Source organism: Prionailurus bengalensis, chromosome D4 (genome assembly GCF_016509475.1).
Source record: "Prionailurus bengalensis isolate Pbe53 chromosome D4, Fcat_Pben_1.1_paternal_pri, whole genome shotgun sequence".
Classification (NCBI taxonomy): Eukaryota; Metazoa; Chordata; class Mammalia; order Carnivora; family Felidae; genus Prionailurus; species Prionailurus bengalensis.
In genome coordinates this window covers 91,329,197-91,347,079 of record NC_057359.1, presented here as the reverse complement: position 1 = coordinate 91,347,079, position 17,883 = coordinate 91,329,197, and the positions used below count along the sequence as shown (strand labels likewise).

The 17,883-nt window shown below is 60.9% G+C and overlaps 1 protein-coding gene across 2 annotated transcripts in view; it reads left to right on the top strand.

Moving 5' to 3' along the window:
* SARDH (sarcosine dehydrogenase) overlaps window positions 1-14,211 on the top strand; it is a 62,987-nt gene extending 48,776 nt beyond the window's left edge. For both annotated transcript variants that reach the window (XM_043566988.1, XM_043566989.1), the window contains 4 exons: window positions 8,673-8,835; window positions 9,325-9,493; window positions 11,117-11,252; window positions 12,720-14,211. In XM_043566988.1, the coding sequence (XP_043422923.1) occupies window positions 8,673-8,835; window positions 9,325-9,493; window positions 11,117-11,252; window positions 12,720-12,845 (594 nt within the window). In that variant the 3' untranslated portion in view covers window positions 12,846-14,211. The remainder of the gene's footprint in view (window positions 1-8,672; window positions 8,836-9,324; window positions 9,494-11,116; window positions 11,253-12,719) is intronic.
* Window positions 14,212-17,883: the final 3,672 nt, after the last annotated feature.

The following is a 17,883-nucleotide window of genomic DNA, read 5'->3' as shown; positions in this document are numbered from 1 at the left end:
AAGGACTCAGCAGCACAGCCCCGCCTGCATCGGAGACGGGGCCTGGTCACGCCCCGGGCAGCTGACATGGCGGCGAGGAAGGTCCCGGGAACAGGTTCCCAGGAGGGAGGATGGAGTTGTGGCAGGGCAAGGGAGGGGACTCGGGCCTCTCAGCTGGGGAGGGGCCCGGCCCCGGGACAGGGGTCCCTCATCCCACGGCCCCCTGACCCCCTTGGCAGGACGAAAGGAGCACACACCCTGGGGGTGACCAGCACAGGCTTCTTTCTCTCCACTGCCTGGCTAGAAGCGCATAGCGGCTCCTACAGGGGACGTGACAGCCAGCGCCCAGGGCAGGGGGACGCTGCCTCACTCCTTAGGAAGAGCGGCCAGTCTCCAAGCACACGGATTTCATGTCCCGCGGGGTCACTCGTGTGTGTGTGTGTGTGTGTGTGTGTGTGTGTGTCCTTGGATGCTGCGGGGCCTTTAGGGGGCTGAGCAGTTGGGCGAGTGCAGAGCCCAGAGTCTGCCTGGCGCCTGGCTGTGTCACACAGCCCTCTTCCGGTCCCTCCTCCTCCCTGCTGCTCTGGAGGTCACGTCAAACAGCCTGGAGGTGAGGTCACTGCAGCCTGGCCTGTGGCCTACTGGGAGGACCCCATCCTGCCCTAGGGGCTGGGAGTCCCCCAGGGGGCCTGGTGGGCCCGCTCCTAGACATGACAGAAACAGGGCAGGAACATTCGACGGGTGCGACGAGGGTGGGGTAGGTTGGTGCCCAGCTGGGGCCCCAGACGTGCCGAAATCCCACCTCCGGCTATCCCCTCCCCGGGGCGATGGAGGTGTGGGCCACACGGAGCAAAGGCTGAGGTTCCCTAGTGGTGATGTGACGGGGTTTGCTGACCTCAGAATGGCCCAGGCCCCCTGTTCCAGGATGGTCCAAGCCTAGGGTGCAATGGCCTCCCCATCCACTGTCCAGGAAGGGGAGTGGGGAAGTCAGCCGCTGGCCGGGCCTCAGGCTGCGGGACCTGAGCTGCCCTCGGCCCCGTGGTGGCCTCACAGGCAGGGGGGGTGGGGGGGGGAGGGGCGGGAGCTGGGTCAGCACAGAACCCGAGGGTTCGGGAACAAAGTCACCCCAGTGCTCAACAGAGCTGGGAGCCTCTAGTCTTGCCCCGGCCTTCTGGGACCACCTCTCCTGGCCTCGGTTTCCTCACCTGTAGCACGAAGCCTGGACGGTGTCTAAAATCCTTTCTGGGCTGCCCTGCAAGTCTGTCCAGACAGCCTGAACTCTCTCTGAATCCAGGGGGATTTCATATTCTCCCAAATAATATCTTGCCCCGGCTTCAGCACGTACCGACGCCACATCCCTCCGCGTGAAGAGGTGCTGGGCCAGAGCGTGGGCCGGGCCAAGTTGTACGGGAGGTAATTGGGTTCCAGCCAACCAGATGCAAAAGAGGAATGTGTAGCCGGCAAGGCCTCCTGGTCACAATGTGCGGAATGTTGGGGGCCGGAGCCCCGACCGCCGCCGGGGCCCAGGGCGGCGAGCGGGACCCTGCCACCGCCCGCCGTGACCCACACTCACGGCCGACAGACGGGTCAACGACCCCGGCTGAGCCGCGTCCTGGTTTTGCAACAACTCCCCAAGATCTCGGGCCCCCAGCTTCCCTGAGCCTCGCATTCCTAGAGGAAGGGCAGGGAGGAGGGAAGCGTCTCCTTGGCAGGAGACTGACCAGATGTCCTTGCCTTCACATGTTGGCCTCGAGGCCAGCGAGGGTCCCAGTGGGAAGCACTCTCCCAGCGTGGTTACCGGGGGAGACGTGGTGTTCCTGGCGCCTCGGCCGAGGACGGGGGGCCCCCTCTGGAAGCTCGTCACGAGGCCCGTCACGAGGCACAGTGATAAAGTGATTGTCTTCTGAAAATTAATTTCAGGTCAAAAGGAAATTGAATTTCTCCTCCCGACGGTGTGAAGGGCTCGCCGTGGCAGCGTTGGGATTCGATTAGCTCGGGCTGGAATGTTCTCCCACCTGCATGCGTTACGCGCACAGTCGGGGGCTCGGGCCTTCACACAGAGCTGCCTGTAGCTTCTCAGAGCCTGTATTCATTTGACAGCGGGGTTTTAGCGGCTGCCTAAGAAGTCGCCTCGCACAACATGCCCAGATTCGTCCGTGGCTCTGGGAAGCCAGGGGGGCGGGGGGCGGGTCCCGTGGGTGTGGTGGAGAAAGCCGCCGTGTGGCCACAGCCACTGTTCAAGGCACCCCCTGGGGGACCGGGTGGCTTCTTGCCGTGAAAGCGTGAGGTGAAGACGCGTCTGGATGGCGTCCGGGGCAGGAGCTTCAGAGGTTCTGGAAGCTCCCCTGGGGTAGGGCTCTGTCCTTTCTCTGCAGGGAATGAGTGGTGTTCTCGCTCTACTGTGCTCTGTGGTGTAGACAGCTCAGGGACTATCCAGGGTGGCTTGAAATCTGCGGTTCCAGGGGCGGCTGGCTGGCGAGGTGTGCTTTCCGCTAAGGAGCGCAGGGGGTAGGGTCTGCGGCGCATCTGGCCTTCCGGGGGCCTGGAAGAAGGACCCCGAGGGTTGGACAGCTTCTGTGGAGCTTTTCAGATCCTCAGAAAGGGTCAAGTTTTCTTCTCTTTATTTTTAATATCACCCGTTTGTTGTTGTTGTTGACTGATTGATTTTGAGAGAGAGCGTGCACATGGGGGGGGGGGGGGCGGGCAGAGAGAGAGGGAGAGAGAGAATCCCAAGCAGGCTCCACACTGTCAGTGCGGAGCCCAATGTGGGGCTCAAACTCACGAACCGTGAGATCACGACCTGAGCCGAAATGAAGAGTCGGACGCTTAACTGAGCCACCCAGGCGCCCTGAAGGTCAAGTTTTTGACGTGTGATTTGAGCATCATACCTTTTATTTATCCTTATTCTTGGAAATTGGTTTGCAAACATCCTCTCCCACCCCCCCACCCCCACCCCCTTCACCACGCCCCCCAACTCCTGCCATCACCACTCTCTTCGTTACCATAATCACTTTCCCCAGAGCCACCACCCCCACTGCACACCCAGCCTTCTGGACCAGACCGCTGGGGGAAATTGCACATCCCCCCTGCAGACAGATCATTATTAGAATCGAGGATGTCTTGGGAGCCTCCAGGGAGGTTGAAAAATGAAGATCCTTGAACCTGTCGCCAACATTCTCTCCCCTTTTCCTGGGGGTTCAGGACTTCAGGCCCCTGCAGAGGGCCGCCCATGCTCTGATCTCTGCCCACCCCCTGCCTCCAGGGTCCCTGGGAATCCTCATTTATGTAAGAGATGGCTGAGTTGGGAGGATGTGCATGGGGTGTTGGGGGTGCTGTTACACAACCAGATGCCTGGAAACTTGTAAGACTGCCATGAGCTAATGTGATCTGAAAAGGTTGGACATGCTGGCCTGAGTCCGTGGGCACAGCTGCCGGAGCCCTCCTGCGATATTTACCCGGAAAGGCACACTCCGGGCTTGTTCTGGTGACGCACGTGCCCAGGGCATCCCACGGGAGCCACGTGGCCTCCCCTGCCCGGGGGCCCCTGCGTGGCCTTTGATCTGAGCTGAGGCGGCGGCTCGAACCCATGAACCGAGAGATGGTGACCTGAGCCAAAGTGGAACCCTTGACCCACTGAGCCCTCCCAGGTGCCCCAAGAAGGACATACTGTTATCATCCTGGGTTTGCAGAAGAGACTCAGAGGGACATCAGTCACCAGGGAACTTTTTATTTACTTATTTATTTTTATTTTTATTTTTATTTTTAAAAGTTTATTTTTTTTGAGGGGGGAGGAGCAGGGGGAGAGAGAGAGAGGACGAGGGAAAGAATCCTAAGCCAACCTCCACGCTTTGCCCAACACAGGGCTCAGTCCCACGAACTGTGAGATCACGACCTGAGCGGAAATCAAGAGTCGGACATTCGACGGACTGAGCCGCCCAGGCGCCCCTGGGGACTCAGAGTTAAACCCGAGCTCACGCTCTCGGCCACCATGGTGCCTGCCGCTTCTGTGGGTGGCTGGCCCGTCATGGACCGGTGTCAGCATGAGCGTCTGCTGCCCTTCCCTTGCTCCTGGCACCCAAAACATTAAGAAAGCAGTCCCCCAGTCCCCCTGGGCTTTAGGTGCCCATCCATGGAGAAAAGGGTGTTGGTTCTGTTCTTACCATTTCAACCTTTTTTAAGCATGTAGTTGAGTAGTAGTAACTGGATTCACATTGTTGTGCGACAGATTTCCAGGACTTTTTCATCTGGCAAAACTGAAACTCCATATTAGTTACACAACAACCCCCATTTGCCCTGTCCCCAGCTCCTGGTAACCACCAGCTACCTTCCGTCTCTATGAGTGTGACTAGTTTAATTCCATGGAAGTGGAATCATATAGGACTTGCCTTTTTGTGTCTGGCTTATCTCCCTTAGCACGATGGCCTCAAGGTTCATCCGTGTTGTAGCAGGTGTCAAAATCTTCCTTTTATTGGATGATAATATTCCATTGTATGGATAGACCCCAGTTCTGTTTATCCTTTCCTCGTTTCTCAGTCGGGTTGTTTTGTTGGTGTTGAGTTGTAGGGGTTCTTTATGTATGCTTGTTATTAACCCCTTATTACATATATGATTTGTAAATATTTCCTCCCTCTCTGTAGGTTGTCTTTTCACTGTTGGCTGTTTCCTTCGATGCACAGACATTTTCGTGTTTGACGTAGCCCCCATTTGACTAATTTTGCTTTTTGTTACCTGTGCCTTTGGTGCCATATGCAAGAAATCATTGCCAAGTCCAATGTCATGAAACTTTCCCCTGTTTCTCCTGGGAGTTTTACAGTTCTAAGACGTACAGTGAGGTCTTTAATCCATTTTGAGTTAATGTTCGTATATGGCGCAAATGCGGCTTCATTCTTCCGCATGTGAAGGTCCAGTTTCCCCAACACGTTTGATGAAGAGACTGTCCCTTCCCCATTGAGTGGTCTTGGCAGCCTTGCTGGAGATCGTTTGGCCACACACGTGAAGGTTTATTTCTGGGCCCACTTTTCTATTCCATCGGTTTGTTTGTCTGATTTTATGCCAGTACCACACGCTTTTCGATTATGGGAGCTTTGTAGTTAGTTTTGGAATCAGGAACTGCAAGTTTTGCAGCCTTACTCCTTTTCAAGATTGCTTTGGCTGTTTGGGGTCCCTTGAGATTCCGTATGAATGCTAGGATGGATTTTTCTTTTCTGCAAAAAGTGTCCCTGGGATTCTGATAGGGATACAGTGAATCTGCACATCGCGTTGGGTAGTATTGATATAATGATACTGTGTTCCAATCCATGAACATGGGATGTCTTCCCATTTATTCATACCTTTTTTCGTTTCTTTTGGCAAAGTTTGGTAGTCTTCGGTGTAGACGTCTTTTACCTCCATAGTTAGGTTTCTTTTTAAGTATGTTGTTCTTTTTGATACTATTATAAATGGGGTTTTGTAAAAATTTCCTTTTTGGATTGTTCATTGCTAAGGTATAAAAACCCCATTGATTTTTGTGTGTTGATTTTGAGCCTGTGTTCATTAATTCCAACAGTATCTTGGGGGGCCTTTAGGGTGAGAGAAGGGTCCTGATTTAAGGTCCTTCCTGATGACCTTCCATGATTTTGTGACTTCGTCCAGGGCCTGTGGCTCCTGTAAGAGAGTGGGGCTCTGTTTTGCAAGGGGGTTTGCCTCGGTTTGGGGCTTGCTTTTGGAGTCAGTCCAACCCAGTCTTTGCTGGCAGGCGACTGTGTCCCAGGCACCATGCTTCCCCTGAACTCGATGATCAGAAGCACTGTCCTCTCCCATCTATCAGATGGGGGCACTGAGGCAGGGAGGAGAGGCTGACCAGGGCCCATGACCCAGATATCCTCATTTTTAGCTTTTCCTCTTTACTGTGTGTCCCTGCTCGGAAGAAATGAGCACCCCCTCCCCCAAATCCACTGCTTCAGGGGAAACAAATGCAAAATGTCTTGAAAACCAGCAATTCTGTGAACTTAGAGACGCACCTGGGCTTCCCCAAACTCCCTCAATTTGCCAGAAGCAGAGGCCCATCTGGCCCTGTTTTACTCCATCGTTTGGGAAGTATTTATTTAGCACCTACTGTGTGCTGAACCTGAGCACAAGGGTGCAGTAGAGAGCCAGGCAGCCGGCCCCTGGCCCCGGGGAGTGGGGCGGGGGGTGGGGGTGGGGTTCCTGGGAGCCGTGGAAGAGGCTGGGAAGAGGCTTTCCCCCGATGAAATCACGGAGCCCCAGGGCCTGACCCTCTCACTTAACTGGGACCGTGTGTGTCTGACACGAACCTGGACCATTAATGGGGGAGCTTTAAAAATGATTTTTCCTATTTCAAAACGAGATTGGCTTTGAGCCCCAAGCTCCTCCGTGGGCTGTCTAAAATTAGAACCCCGTTGACAGGCAATCTTTGTCAGGGGCCCACGGCTTGCACTAGGGAAGCAGGGAAATGTCAACAGTACGTTTTCTGTGTCGATTGTGAGTTTTTTGAGAGGCCTGGGCAAATGGCAACTCAGAGCAAATGTTCACTGTTTCCAGAGCTTTCAGAATCCAACCCCTCGGCAGCAATGTGATTAAAGTCACAAACCTCTGTCAGGTTTGTAAGGAGCTGGGTCTGTGCTCGGGAGAGTGGCCTCCGCCCCCTCCTGTGTAGACAGTAATCCAGTCGGAGCCGCACAGGCTCGCGGCAGCGATGGGGTAGGCTCCTTCCTCCCCGTGAGCTCTGCACTTTGCTGTACTTTCCATGTCCCTCTTGTGACAAGGACGGTCCTGGAGCTGCGGGCTCAGGCCTTACCCCCGGGGACACCGTGGACTCGAGGATTTGCCCGAAGGCCAGGAAGCAGGCACTGTGGCTGGGTTGTAAATGACCAGTAAGCAAACCAACCATACAGGACAGGTCACAGGCCAGCGGGCAGGGCGCTGCCCGCTGCTGGCTGTGGCCCCCACACAGCCGCCAGCCTGGTACCCAGAGGCCAGCTGCCCCATCAGAGACGCGTGGCACCTCTGGGCCTCTGTTTTTGCATCATCCCCTGGATGTTGTTTACATGGGTCTCTGCCACCATGTGGGAGAAGTGCTCCAGTGACGGAATGTGTGTGCAGAACGTAGCCCAGGGAACACTGTGTCAACAGCACTGTCTTCTCCGGGGCGTTGGGGACGCACAGTCCCTTGCTGGCCCCTGGGGCCCAGCTGTCACTGAAGTGGTCCTCACAAAGGTCCTTTCGACCCCACTGTATGCCCCTCTCTCTCTGTCCTCCCCTGCGCACCTGCTCCAGCTCGGTGCCCTGGCCCCTGCTCTCCGGGAAGGCCTGTCTGCAGTGGGAAGCTCTGTCACCTGCCAGCCGGGCCGGGCCCTCCCAGGCAGGCACCTTCCTGCCCAACACTTGCCCACCCTGAGCGTGGTTGCCAGAGAACTGGCCTGTGCTTCTGGCTCTGGCCTTCTAAGACTCCAGGCCGGGGCATGGAGTGGGGAGGGGGGGGCAGAGGCTATGTGTGTCTTCAGAGCCCAGCATCTGGCCAAGGCTGACCAGGCCGGGGAGCAACCACAGTGCCGACTCAGCACCTGTCTGCTTCCCCTCTTGATGTGTCAGAACCCATCGGGTGCAGCCACGGTGGCCCCTGAGCTGGGCCACCGACCTCCCAGCAACTCCCCCTCGCAGACAGACCCCAGAGCTTCTTTTCTAAGTGATTGATTGATTGATGTGTATTTTTGAGAGAGAGAGAGAAAGAGAGAGAGACAGTGCAAGCTGGGGAGGGACACAGAAAGAGAGAGACACAGAATCCGAATCAGGCTCCAGGCTCTGAGCTGTCAGCACAGAGCCCAACACGGGTCCCGAACTCACGAACTGTGAGATCATGACCTGAGCCGAAGTCGGATGCTTAACCGACGGAGCCCCCCAGGCGCCCCAGACCTCAGAGCTTCTTAAAACAGACAGAGCCGGGCTCCTGATCCCATTTACAGATGGCGAAATTGAGGCCAGAGGGAGGCCGGAGGGAGGCCAGGAGACTTGCCGAAGGTCACTGTGGTGACTGAATGGTGGCCTCCAAAATAGGTGCCTGCATCCTAGCCCCCCGCCCAGAACCCGAGTGTGGCCTCAGTTAGACGTAGTGTCTTTGACGTTGTGACTCAGGTAAGAATCTTAAGACAGGATCGTCCAGGACCAGGGTGGATCTTGGCTCCAGGGACAAGTGTCCTGATAAGAGACCAAAGTAGAGAAGACACAGAGGAGAAGCCGTGTGACACAGAGACTGGAGGGATGTGACCACAAGCCCAGGAAGCACCTGTGGCTGGAGGAGGCAGGAAGGACCCTCCCCCAGAGCATCTGGGGGAAGCACAGAGTGCTGCCACCTTGATTTGGGGCCTCAAGCCTCCAGAACTGGGAGAGAACACACTTCTCCTCTAAGTCCCCGGTCTGTGGCCATTTGGTACGACTGCCCCGGGACACGTGCACAGTGACTTAAAAGAGTGAGGCCTGGGATCCGTGTGTCCGCTTTCTCCTGCTCCCAGTGCTGACACCCCTCTTTCCCCCTTGAGATTTCCAGAGCAGTCTGGAGCTCTGTCCTTGGAGACCCCATCCATCCCTGGGTGCTGGGCGGCCAGGGCCGGGGCCAGCTAGTGAGAATGGTGACAGTAGGCGCTCGACCTGGGTCGCCTGACCCTAGCCTGGGTCTGAGTCGTGCCCTGTGCCCCCAGGTGCGGGCCATGAGGCTCTCCTTCGTGGGGGAGCTGGGCTGGGAGCTTCATGTGCCCAAGCCAGCCTGTGTGCCCGTGTACCGGGCTGTGATGGCCGCAGGCACCAAGCACGGCCTCGTCAACGCCGGGTACCGGGCCATCGACTCCCTGAGCATCGAGAAAGGTGTGTGTGGGGCCCACAGGGTGCCCCCGGGCTGCCCGGAGCCACGCTGCAGGCAGGGGGGGTGGGGTTGGCCCCTGTGCTTCTTCCCTGCCCCACTCCCCTTCCCGCCTGCCCCTTTCTGTCGGCCTCCCCAGCCTTCCCCCCACCAACCCCTGCACTGCCCACAGACCGTGGCTTCCACGCAGGCCTGGGGCCGGGGCTGGGGTCCCTGACAGCAGCACTTGGAGGGCGAGGGGGAGGGGTGCTTGCCCAGCCTTGGGGGGGGGTGGGGCCGGAGCTGGATTTGGACTGGGTGCCTGGGTTTCCCCGGGAGGTTGGAAGGATGTGAGGGCAGAGCTGCTCGGGTCCCTGCCTGACAGCTCACCGGCAGGGCAGAGGCTGGAAGGGGCATCTGCTCCCGGGGCCTCGCCCAGGGGACCTTCTGCAGGTCTAGGAGGAGCCCGCCCCCCACGTCAGCTGGGCACCGACCCCAGGGTGTCCTCCCCGCAGGCTACCGGCACTGGCACGCAGACCTGCGCCCCGACGACAGCCCCCTGGAGGCGGGCTTGGCCTTCACTTGTAAGCTCAAGTCAGCGGTCCCCTTCCTGGGGCGGGAGGCCCTGGAGAAGCAGCGGGCCGAGGGCCTCCGCCGACGTCTGGTGTGCTTCACGGTGGACGAGTGAGTGGCCGTGGTCCTGCGTCTGTCCGTCTGTCCGTCCAGTAGGATGGGATCAGCAGGGCCCGAGGGGACCCGGGGGGCTGGGACACACCCTCCTCACACACAGCTTTTGAAAGACAAAGGTGCCGCCAGGCCACCTCCCGTGGGTGGACCCGGGCTGAGGGCCCAGCTTCCTGGTCACCGTGTGGTGACTTCTCACCATGTTCCGGTTAAATCCCCCCCACGACAGATGGTGGAGGGAAGGCCAGGCCGCGGCCTGGAGACCTGGGGTGCCAAGGGACGGGGTAACCCAGCCGCAGGAAGGAGAGCCCGTTCCGGGACCCGACCCCTCCACTTGTCCCCGGAGCGGGGGGCTTTGAGCAGGTGGCTCAGTTATGTCCTCGGGATCTGGCCCGTGCTGTCCCAGGATTCTACCTGGGCGGGGTGACTCTGAAATGACAGTCCCAGGCTGGTGTCTTCGCGGGAACCTGGGTAGCAACGGTCTCCAGGGCGGCGGCTCCACTTGGCTGATTTGCGGCTGACAGGCTCCCACGAACGCGGCCATTCTCCCGGATTTCTGGAGCCGTCAACAGAAGTGTCAGGAGACACGAGGGGGGGCAGAGGGGGAGCCGAGCTGTGGCTTGTCATCGCCCTGCTGCTTCTCCCCGGGCTCCGGTCAGACCGGCCCCCCCCGCACGCCGCTTGTCCACCTGCTGGGGAGCAGCCCAGGCTCCGGTTTGGGGGTGCAGACGGAGCAGAGCCCTGCGGAGCCCCTCTGCCACCTGGCCCTCCGGGAAGCACCTGCAGCCTGATGTCTGTCTGGCTCCGGGAGCCTCCGATGCACCCGCCACAGCCCGGGTGTTCTCTGCAGGGCCACCAAGGCAGCCAGGGCGGTTCCGGTCCTGAGGAAGGACGCGGCCAGGATGCCCCCTACCCCGGCCTGTTTCCTCACGTGCAAACAGCATGTGCCCCACAGGACCGGGTGGGACAAAAGGGCAGGGGTTTGTCGCGGAACCGCCGTCTGTCCCACCCTCTTCCCTCATTCACTCGGGGCCCAGAGCCAGAGGCCCCCCACGCCTCGTCCCCGCGCCTTTGCCCAGGGCAGGATCCACACGGCTGCGCCACCCTCTCCTGGGGGGCGGCCGGCCCCGGGCACCCGTCAGGCTCTCCACAAACACCGACCCAACACCCAGAGGCACGAGTCCGCAGAGATTTGCACTAAATATGCCAGGCACTTCCGGGCGCTGGAGCATCTGTGTCTGTAGTCTAATCTCTGCGTTTGCTCTTCTGAATTTTCAGAAATGTTATAGTCTGCATTCATACTAAAGAAAAGTCCTTTTGATAGACGATGCAGCGTCCTGGGGAGAAAGAACCACCGTAAAACAAGCCTCAGGGGCATAAGGCTTTCAGTTATTCAGAAGTCAAGGAAAAGCAAGTTAAACGGCGGGCCTTTCCCAAATACCCGGGGTCTGTCCCTGCAGACGCAGAAGTCAGGGCCCGGCAGCGGTCTGTTCTCGTTCGGGCATCCGCTTGGACGCTGTGCCTGGCGACCTGGGGGCCAGGCACTGGGGTGGCTCCAGGCCCCAGGGCGCGGGTCTCCCCCCTGGGGGCTCCGGGGCCCCAGCTCTCTCTTGCTTCTTCCAGAAAAGTGCCCATGTTTGGCCTGGAGGCCATCTGGAGAAACGGCCAGGTGGTAGGCCACGTCCGGAGGGCTGACTTCGGGTTTGCCGTTGACAAGACCCTCGCCTACGGCTACATCCGGGACCCCAGCGGCCAGTCGGTGAGTCCGCCCCACCCCCCACCCTGGCTCTGCCCAGGGAAGCTCGGCTCCCCGTCAGGCTCCCTGTCAGCGCCCCAGGGCCGCCTGCACCCCTTCGCCATGCTGGACCTGGGCGACCGGGCGCGGCGAGGTCACGGTTGATGGGGCCGCGTCTCTGGCGGGGTCAGTGGCTACTTCTGTATTTTCTCTCTGAAAAAATCCGACTTTGGGAGCTCCAGGCTTCTCTTGGTCAGAAAGAGGCTCTGGGCCAGGGCTAACGCCCTCTGCTCCTGGAGCCAGAGACCCAAACCTCGAGGCTGGGGTGGGCGCCAGGGAGAGCAGAGGCCTGGACCTCATCCTCCCAAGAGCGCATTCCCCCCCTCTCTTTCCTCGTCCCACATGTGCCTGCACACGCATGCACGCACACGTGTACTCGCGTACGGACACGTGCAGCCATAGACACATTTTGCCACGTGACCATTTGCAAACCCCAGTGACCTGCACTGAGCCCGGCTCCTCCCTGCACATCGGCAGGGGGCGCAGAGGCAGAGAAAGGGCCCATTGAGGGCCTGCAGGGGTCAGAGCCCGGGGAGGGGGCTCGAAGCACTTGCCTGGCTGGCTGGCTGGTCACAAGGGTGTCAGTGGCATGGGCTGGACGCCGTGACGCGAGCGAGGAGGGGGAGGAGCTCACGGCCGTAGCACCTTTGTGGCCGGGCCTGCTTGCCTTGCTCCCTGGAGGTCTGCACCAGCCCTGTGGCAGCCGGGAAACTGAGGCGCTGAAAGGCTCTGGCCGCGGGGGGCTGAGATGCTCACCCAGCCGGGGCTGAGCTTTCCAGCCTCAGCCTTAGACACTCAGAGGACCCCAGGCTGCAGCTCCCCCCACGTGCGGCCAGCAGAGGCCCCAGAGGGAGATCCGCTTGGAAGAATGAGCAAGGAGGAGGCGGGTGTGAGTCAGACCAGCCCAGGCAGGGGTGCCAGGGACGTGCCGGGCCTGGCAGGTAGGCCTGGGCAGGGGGCTCCCACTCTGGGCCCCTGGGGGTCCTGGGACCCGGGCTGCCTGTCCTGCATTGCTGGGAGAGAAGAGATCTCTAGGAGCAGAGCCCACGGTGCCTTGCCCACGGCCGGCCCTGGGTGCGGCCCCTCTACTGAGAGGGCAGGATCCCCATGCGGAGCCAGTGTGCCCAGGGTCTAGGCACACGGTCCTTTTCCTGTTCCCCGGTTTCTCAGGGATCCACACTTTCTGCAGCTAGAGGTGTCCCCACGGGCTGCCAGCCCGCGGCTCTGCTGGGGCCCCAGGCGGTCAAGTCCAAGTCAGGGCTCCCATGGGCTCAGGGCTGTTCTTGCGTTCAGAGGAGGGCCCGTGGCGCAGAGATGGGTTCGCCCAGAGGGAACAGGTGAGGCCGAGCCCGCCCTCCGGGAAGCAGGTAGATAGGAGCCCAGCACCCGCCAGGTAACGGGTGACCCACACCCCCTCGTGTTCTGCAACAGGTCTCTCTGGACTTTGTGAAGAGTGGTGACTATGCTCTGGAGCGGATGGGGGTGGCCTACCCTGCCCGGGCTCACCTGAAGTCTCCCTTCGACCCTGACAACAAGAGGGTGAAGGGAATCTACTGACCCCCCCCCACGGGGCGGAGCCTCGGTGCATCAGGAGGCTGAGACCTGCTCCGTCCCTCGCTGACCCTCCCCACGGGGCCCGCCGCCCTGGCCCAGGACTGGACCCGGCCAGAGCAGGGGTCCTCCCCGCCCTCCTAGTGCAGAGCTGCTCGCCCCCCAAACAGATACCACCCGAGCGGACTGGAGACCCAGAGGGCCTGTCCTATGGTCACTGACCAGAGGCTGGCCTCTAGTCCACCCCTACCCCCCAAAACAAAGCTGCAAGGTCTTGGGCTCAGGGAGCGTGCCATGTGGCCCTCTAGAAGCTTCTGAGAAGGTGCGTAGTTAACCCCTAGTAAGCCCAGTATGGAAGCAGGGAAGCAAAGGGATCTGCCTGGTACCCCAGGCCTGCCTCACGAGCAGACTGTCCAGAGCAGAGCACCGCTGGAGAGTTTCCAGGTGCATCTGGAATTAGGGACAGAGTGAGGATTGTTTAGTACTGTCTGCCTCGGGCGCAGTTTAAAGGCAGAGAGCAGGGGTGCCAGCTTGGCTGGGTCCCTGCGGCCAGGCCGTTGGGCAGGATGGTCCGTTTCCCAGAGGCTGGCAGAGGAGGGAATCCAGGAAGCAAATTCTTCCTGCCTTGACCTGTTTCTCACACGGGAAAGCGTTCTGAGCACCACCAGCTGGTGAAATAGGTGAGCAGAAGCAGGGTGTGGGAGGGGTGGGTCTCACATCGGTGCCCTCCCTCGCCCATGCAGAAGCCCCACCTCCTGCCTCAGTTTCCCCAAGAGCACGTCGTTCGCTAGGTCCGTGAAGGAGCGGCGTGTTGCCGGGTGAGAGCCCGACAGACCCTCCTGCCTTGTGGCCTCTGTCCTTGCTTTGTGACTGGGACGTGGCTCCCGCCTCCCCGCTCTCTCCACTTGTGGCCCCGGGGAAGGGCCTCGCACAGGGTCTTTAAAGGGGGTGACTCCCCTGCACCCCTTCTCTGGGCCTTCAGAGCTCTCTAACATCTGCCTGTGTGACCCTCCTCCCTGCCTTCCTGGCCAGGATAAGCGTGTGTCCCGCCCCGTGCCCCCGTCCCCGGTCCCTCCCCTGTCACCTCTCCGGCTCACCCCAGCAGGATCTCGGCCCCCACCAGGCAGCCCGGGGGCCGCCCATGCGGCCTTGCCCGGCATGCCTGACTCTCTGGGGAGCAGAAGGTGGCGGGTGTGCGGGGGACAAGGAGGACAGGGTCCCCGCAGACGCTCGCAGAAGCCACACGGTCACTGGGGTAGGGGGCAGTCCCTGGCGAGCCCCGGCTGCTTTCAGATGCTCACATAGTACACAGCCCCACCGTGGACCGCACTGGAACAGGTCAGGCTAATAAAGTCGAAGTCGTGGGAAGATGTTTGGGTTTCACATGGCCTTTGGAAAGCTCTTCGGCCCCCTCGCCAGACCACAGGCTGCGGAGCTTGGGCCTCCGGGGTTTTGCGCGCCTCTGGCAGAGGAGACCCGGAGACCTGTAGCCTCCCGGCTCACACGCAGGCCTGGCTCCCGCGTGAGAGAGTCTGGGGGAAGCCCAGTGGACCCCGAGGGGCCAGAAGTGGAGAGGAGGGGAGACGGCTTCCCAGAAGGCCTGGCCTGCTTCCCCGGGCTCCGCGGTTTGGCCCCAGAGCCCTGGATTGGGCCGGGATACGTGTTCCCCCCACAGCCTGTCCTGGGTAGGGGGAGGCTAAGTGTGAGGGGCGGGGGGCGATCCAGGTTCCCATCTGACCGCTCCCTCAGGGGCTGAGCTCAGAGACAGGAGCTTTGACTCGAGCCCTCGCTGTTGGTATGTTTGCTTCTCTGCCGCGGGGAAATAACCCGGCCCCTCCGGGGAGGGCATCAGGTCACCACGTGGGAGAGGCCAGGGAGCCACCTCCCAGGCTCTCCTGCCAGCCGCACGAAGGTCCAGGCGGGGCCACGGCCCCGGGCATGCAGCCTCGGTGGCTTAGGGCAGGGTGCGTGCGTTCCCACGCCAGTGTCCCCGGACCAGTCCTCTCTCACCCCCGGTCTAGACACCTGTTGCCCTGTTTTTGAAGGTTTTACTGGACGACGACACCATGGCCCTCACGGTGGCTGAGCACTGCCTTTCAGGAACTCTGGGCTGAGCTTGGCTGGGAGTCGAGAGGAGAGGGGCCCTCAGACTCAACCTGTGTGCTGGCCCCAGCCGTCCCTGGAGCTCAGGGGGCCCCGGGGCGGGGGGCGCAGTGCCCCCCCGGGAGGGCAGGTGGGGAGGCCCCTGCTTATGTGCCAGTCTTGCTGGGCTGCCGGAGATGGCTCGGGTCTGCAGTGGCTCGTGCATCAGGAGCCCAGCTGGCAGGGAGGAGGTGCCCGCCTCCCCAGGGGGGGCCAGTGGCCCTGGCGGCAGAATGCCCGGGTGACTCCCAGCTCACTCCATTCCCAGGTGCCTCACATGCCCGGAGCTGGCACACACCCTCCTCCTTCCAGCACGGCAGATAGAAGGGACAACGGAAGTGCTGGGGAAAGAGAGGCGCTAGAATCATACCCCGAGTGACTGTGGACAAGCAGCCCGTCATGTGCTAAGGTCCTGGGGTGGGTCTGACCTGCCGTGTGACCAGGGCCAGGATCATGCCTCATCTGGGCCTCAGCCAGGCCATTTGCAGATGGGAGGTGGCGGGGGGGGGGGGCAAGGTCCTTATGTTCCCCACCCTGCCCCAGCTTGGGGACACCCTCGGTGGGGCTCCTGCCTGCCGAGGACCCTCCCTCCTCCGGTGGGAGCACCGTCTAGTCCGGATGGGGCCTGGGTGCTCATCTCATCCCCACACCCACCATGAGAGGATGCGCAAGAGGCCAGGGGCACCTGGGCACAGGACAAGGGGTGGGAAGACAGCGTGTGCCACAGCATCAGGCCTCCGGGCTGCCGGCCTGGTTCTTCTGAACGAGTCCTGGTGTCCCTCACTGTCTCAGTTTCTAGCATTTGCCGGTGAATCTCCTCGGCTCTCCCCTCTGGGCACATCTGGAGCCTGACTCCCTCTCCTGCCCCCCACGGCTACCACCTGGCTCCTGGTTACTGCGCCGGCCTCCACCGGCCACTGCCTCCCCGCTGCAGCCTCTCTGGCCTCTCAACTTCCCGCGGCCCCCCCACCCCCGCTCAGCCTTGCCCGCCTCCCCCCTGTTCCCCACCGCACTGCACCTCGCAGCCTTTGCTCTCTCGGACTCCCCTCCTCACCTCCTTCAGGACTTTAGCGTCACTTTCTCCTTTCCCAACAAGCCTGTCCCCAGTGGCCACCCACATGTCCCGCTCTACTCGATGCTCACTGCTATCTGCATATTGTTCGCTTCCTTATTGTCTGTTGACCGTCTGTACCCCCGTGAAAGCCGGGAGGGCCCCACGTTCTGTTCAGGGTCCAGCCCCAGAGCCTCCCCCAGGGCCTGCCCCACAGCTGGGACTGGATGAGTAGCTCAGACCAGAGGCAGGAGAGGGGAGGGTGGGGGGGTGGCGAGACCCAGGACCGCGGGGACTGGGGGACAGTGGGGCCACCTCGGGGGCAACTGTGATGCTCCTGAGTCCGTTCTGGGTCCAGACCTCCTCTGTTTATGAGCAAATGTGCCGAGGGCGGCTTCCTCACCCCATTCAAGTCAGGTTTTCAAGGGGGCCACCACACCCCCCCCCCTAAAGTTCCGAATCTCAGAGGGAGAGCTTCCTGGATTCTAGTCTAGAATCTTCCCTTGAAGGTTCCCCGAGTCCCTGTTAGGAATCTTCCACAAAAACAGAAGTTTCTGGCCTGGGACTCCCGGGACACAGCGGGCTGCCTTCCATCCCAGAACCTCCCAAAAAATCAGGGAAACGTGGAGTGTGTGCGTGAGGCTGGTGGGTGTGTGTGGAGAAAATAGAACGGTGCGTGTCCCAGGGAGACTGTTGGTGGTTTTCAGTGCGTGTCACAAGGGCTAGAGGGGGACTAAACGGGGGTGCTTTGTAATCAGAAGCTTTGTCTTTCGCTGCAGCGGAGCGGAGAGAAGGTGGGGGCACCAGGGATCCTTGGGACTCAGTTTCTCCGTCCGCACGACAGGCTGGGTGGGCGGGGGGGCGGGGGCCGCGGACCAGGAGAGCCATTGGCAGCTGGGGGAGCCTGTCCCTGCGGGGCATTTGGGGACCTGTGGGAGCATTCTGCTGGTCACGATGGGGGGCGCTGCTGAGGCTTTGCATGGGGTGGCGGGGGGGCCCAGGAGACCAATGCTTCTGCAGCGTGAAGGAAGATCCGGCTGCTCTTTGCAGAGCCAGCCGGGGCCGGGCCCGCTGCGGCCCATCGGGCGTGTGTCCCCCCCTCCCCACCGCTCAGTGAGGCTGGTGCTGTCTGGGACCGCAGCCCCGGGGGACAGCGCAGCCCGGGGGAACCTGCTGCGATGAGCCAGTGCTCTCTATCCGTGCAGTATGGCAGCCACGTGTAGCTGAAATGTGGCAGGTGTGACCGAGAACCCAAATGTTCTCTTGTATATCATTTTGATTCATTGAAAATTATGCTTGAATAGCCACATGAGGCCCCTGGCCACCGGGCAGCACAGCCCTGGAGCGTCCTGGGGCCAGCTCAGGCAGATACACCCTCTCTGGCTGGAGCCTGCAGACTGAGAACGCCCGCCCCCCGCGCCGCCCCCCTCCGGACCCTCTCAGCATCAATCCTGCGTGAGCACACCTCGGCCTGGGACTCAGGTCACTTCACAGCTGCCCGGTCATGCCACCTTCGCAGCCCCTGCCCCTCAATGGGCAGCAAGGGAGACGGGCCCAGAGAAGGAAAGCGGCTGGCCCAGGGCCACACAGCAGAGAGAGGAATGGGAACCCAGGCTGCTAGACCCTCACTCTTCCTCCACCGGACTGCTCAGAAGAGCCCCGAGGGTCATTCGAGGGACTTGGACCAAAGTAGTACCCTCGCCCTGATGGGCTGCTTTTAGGTAATAAACCATTTCTCCCAGATGCCCTTGCCGAGTCCTTGCGGGGCACAGGGATGGTGCCTGTTGCCCAAGGAAACGGAGGTGGAGAGGCCAGACTCTGCAGTTGACGCATCCGGGCTGGCTGCTGGGC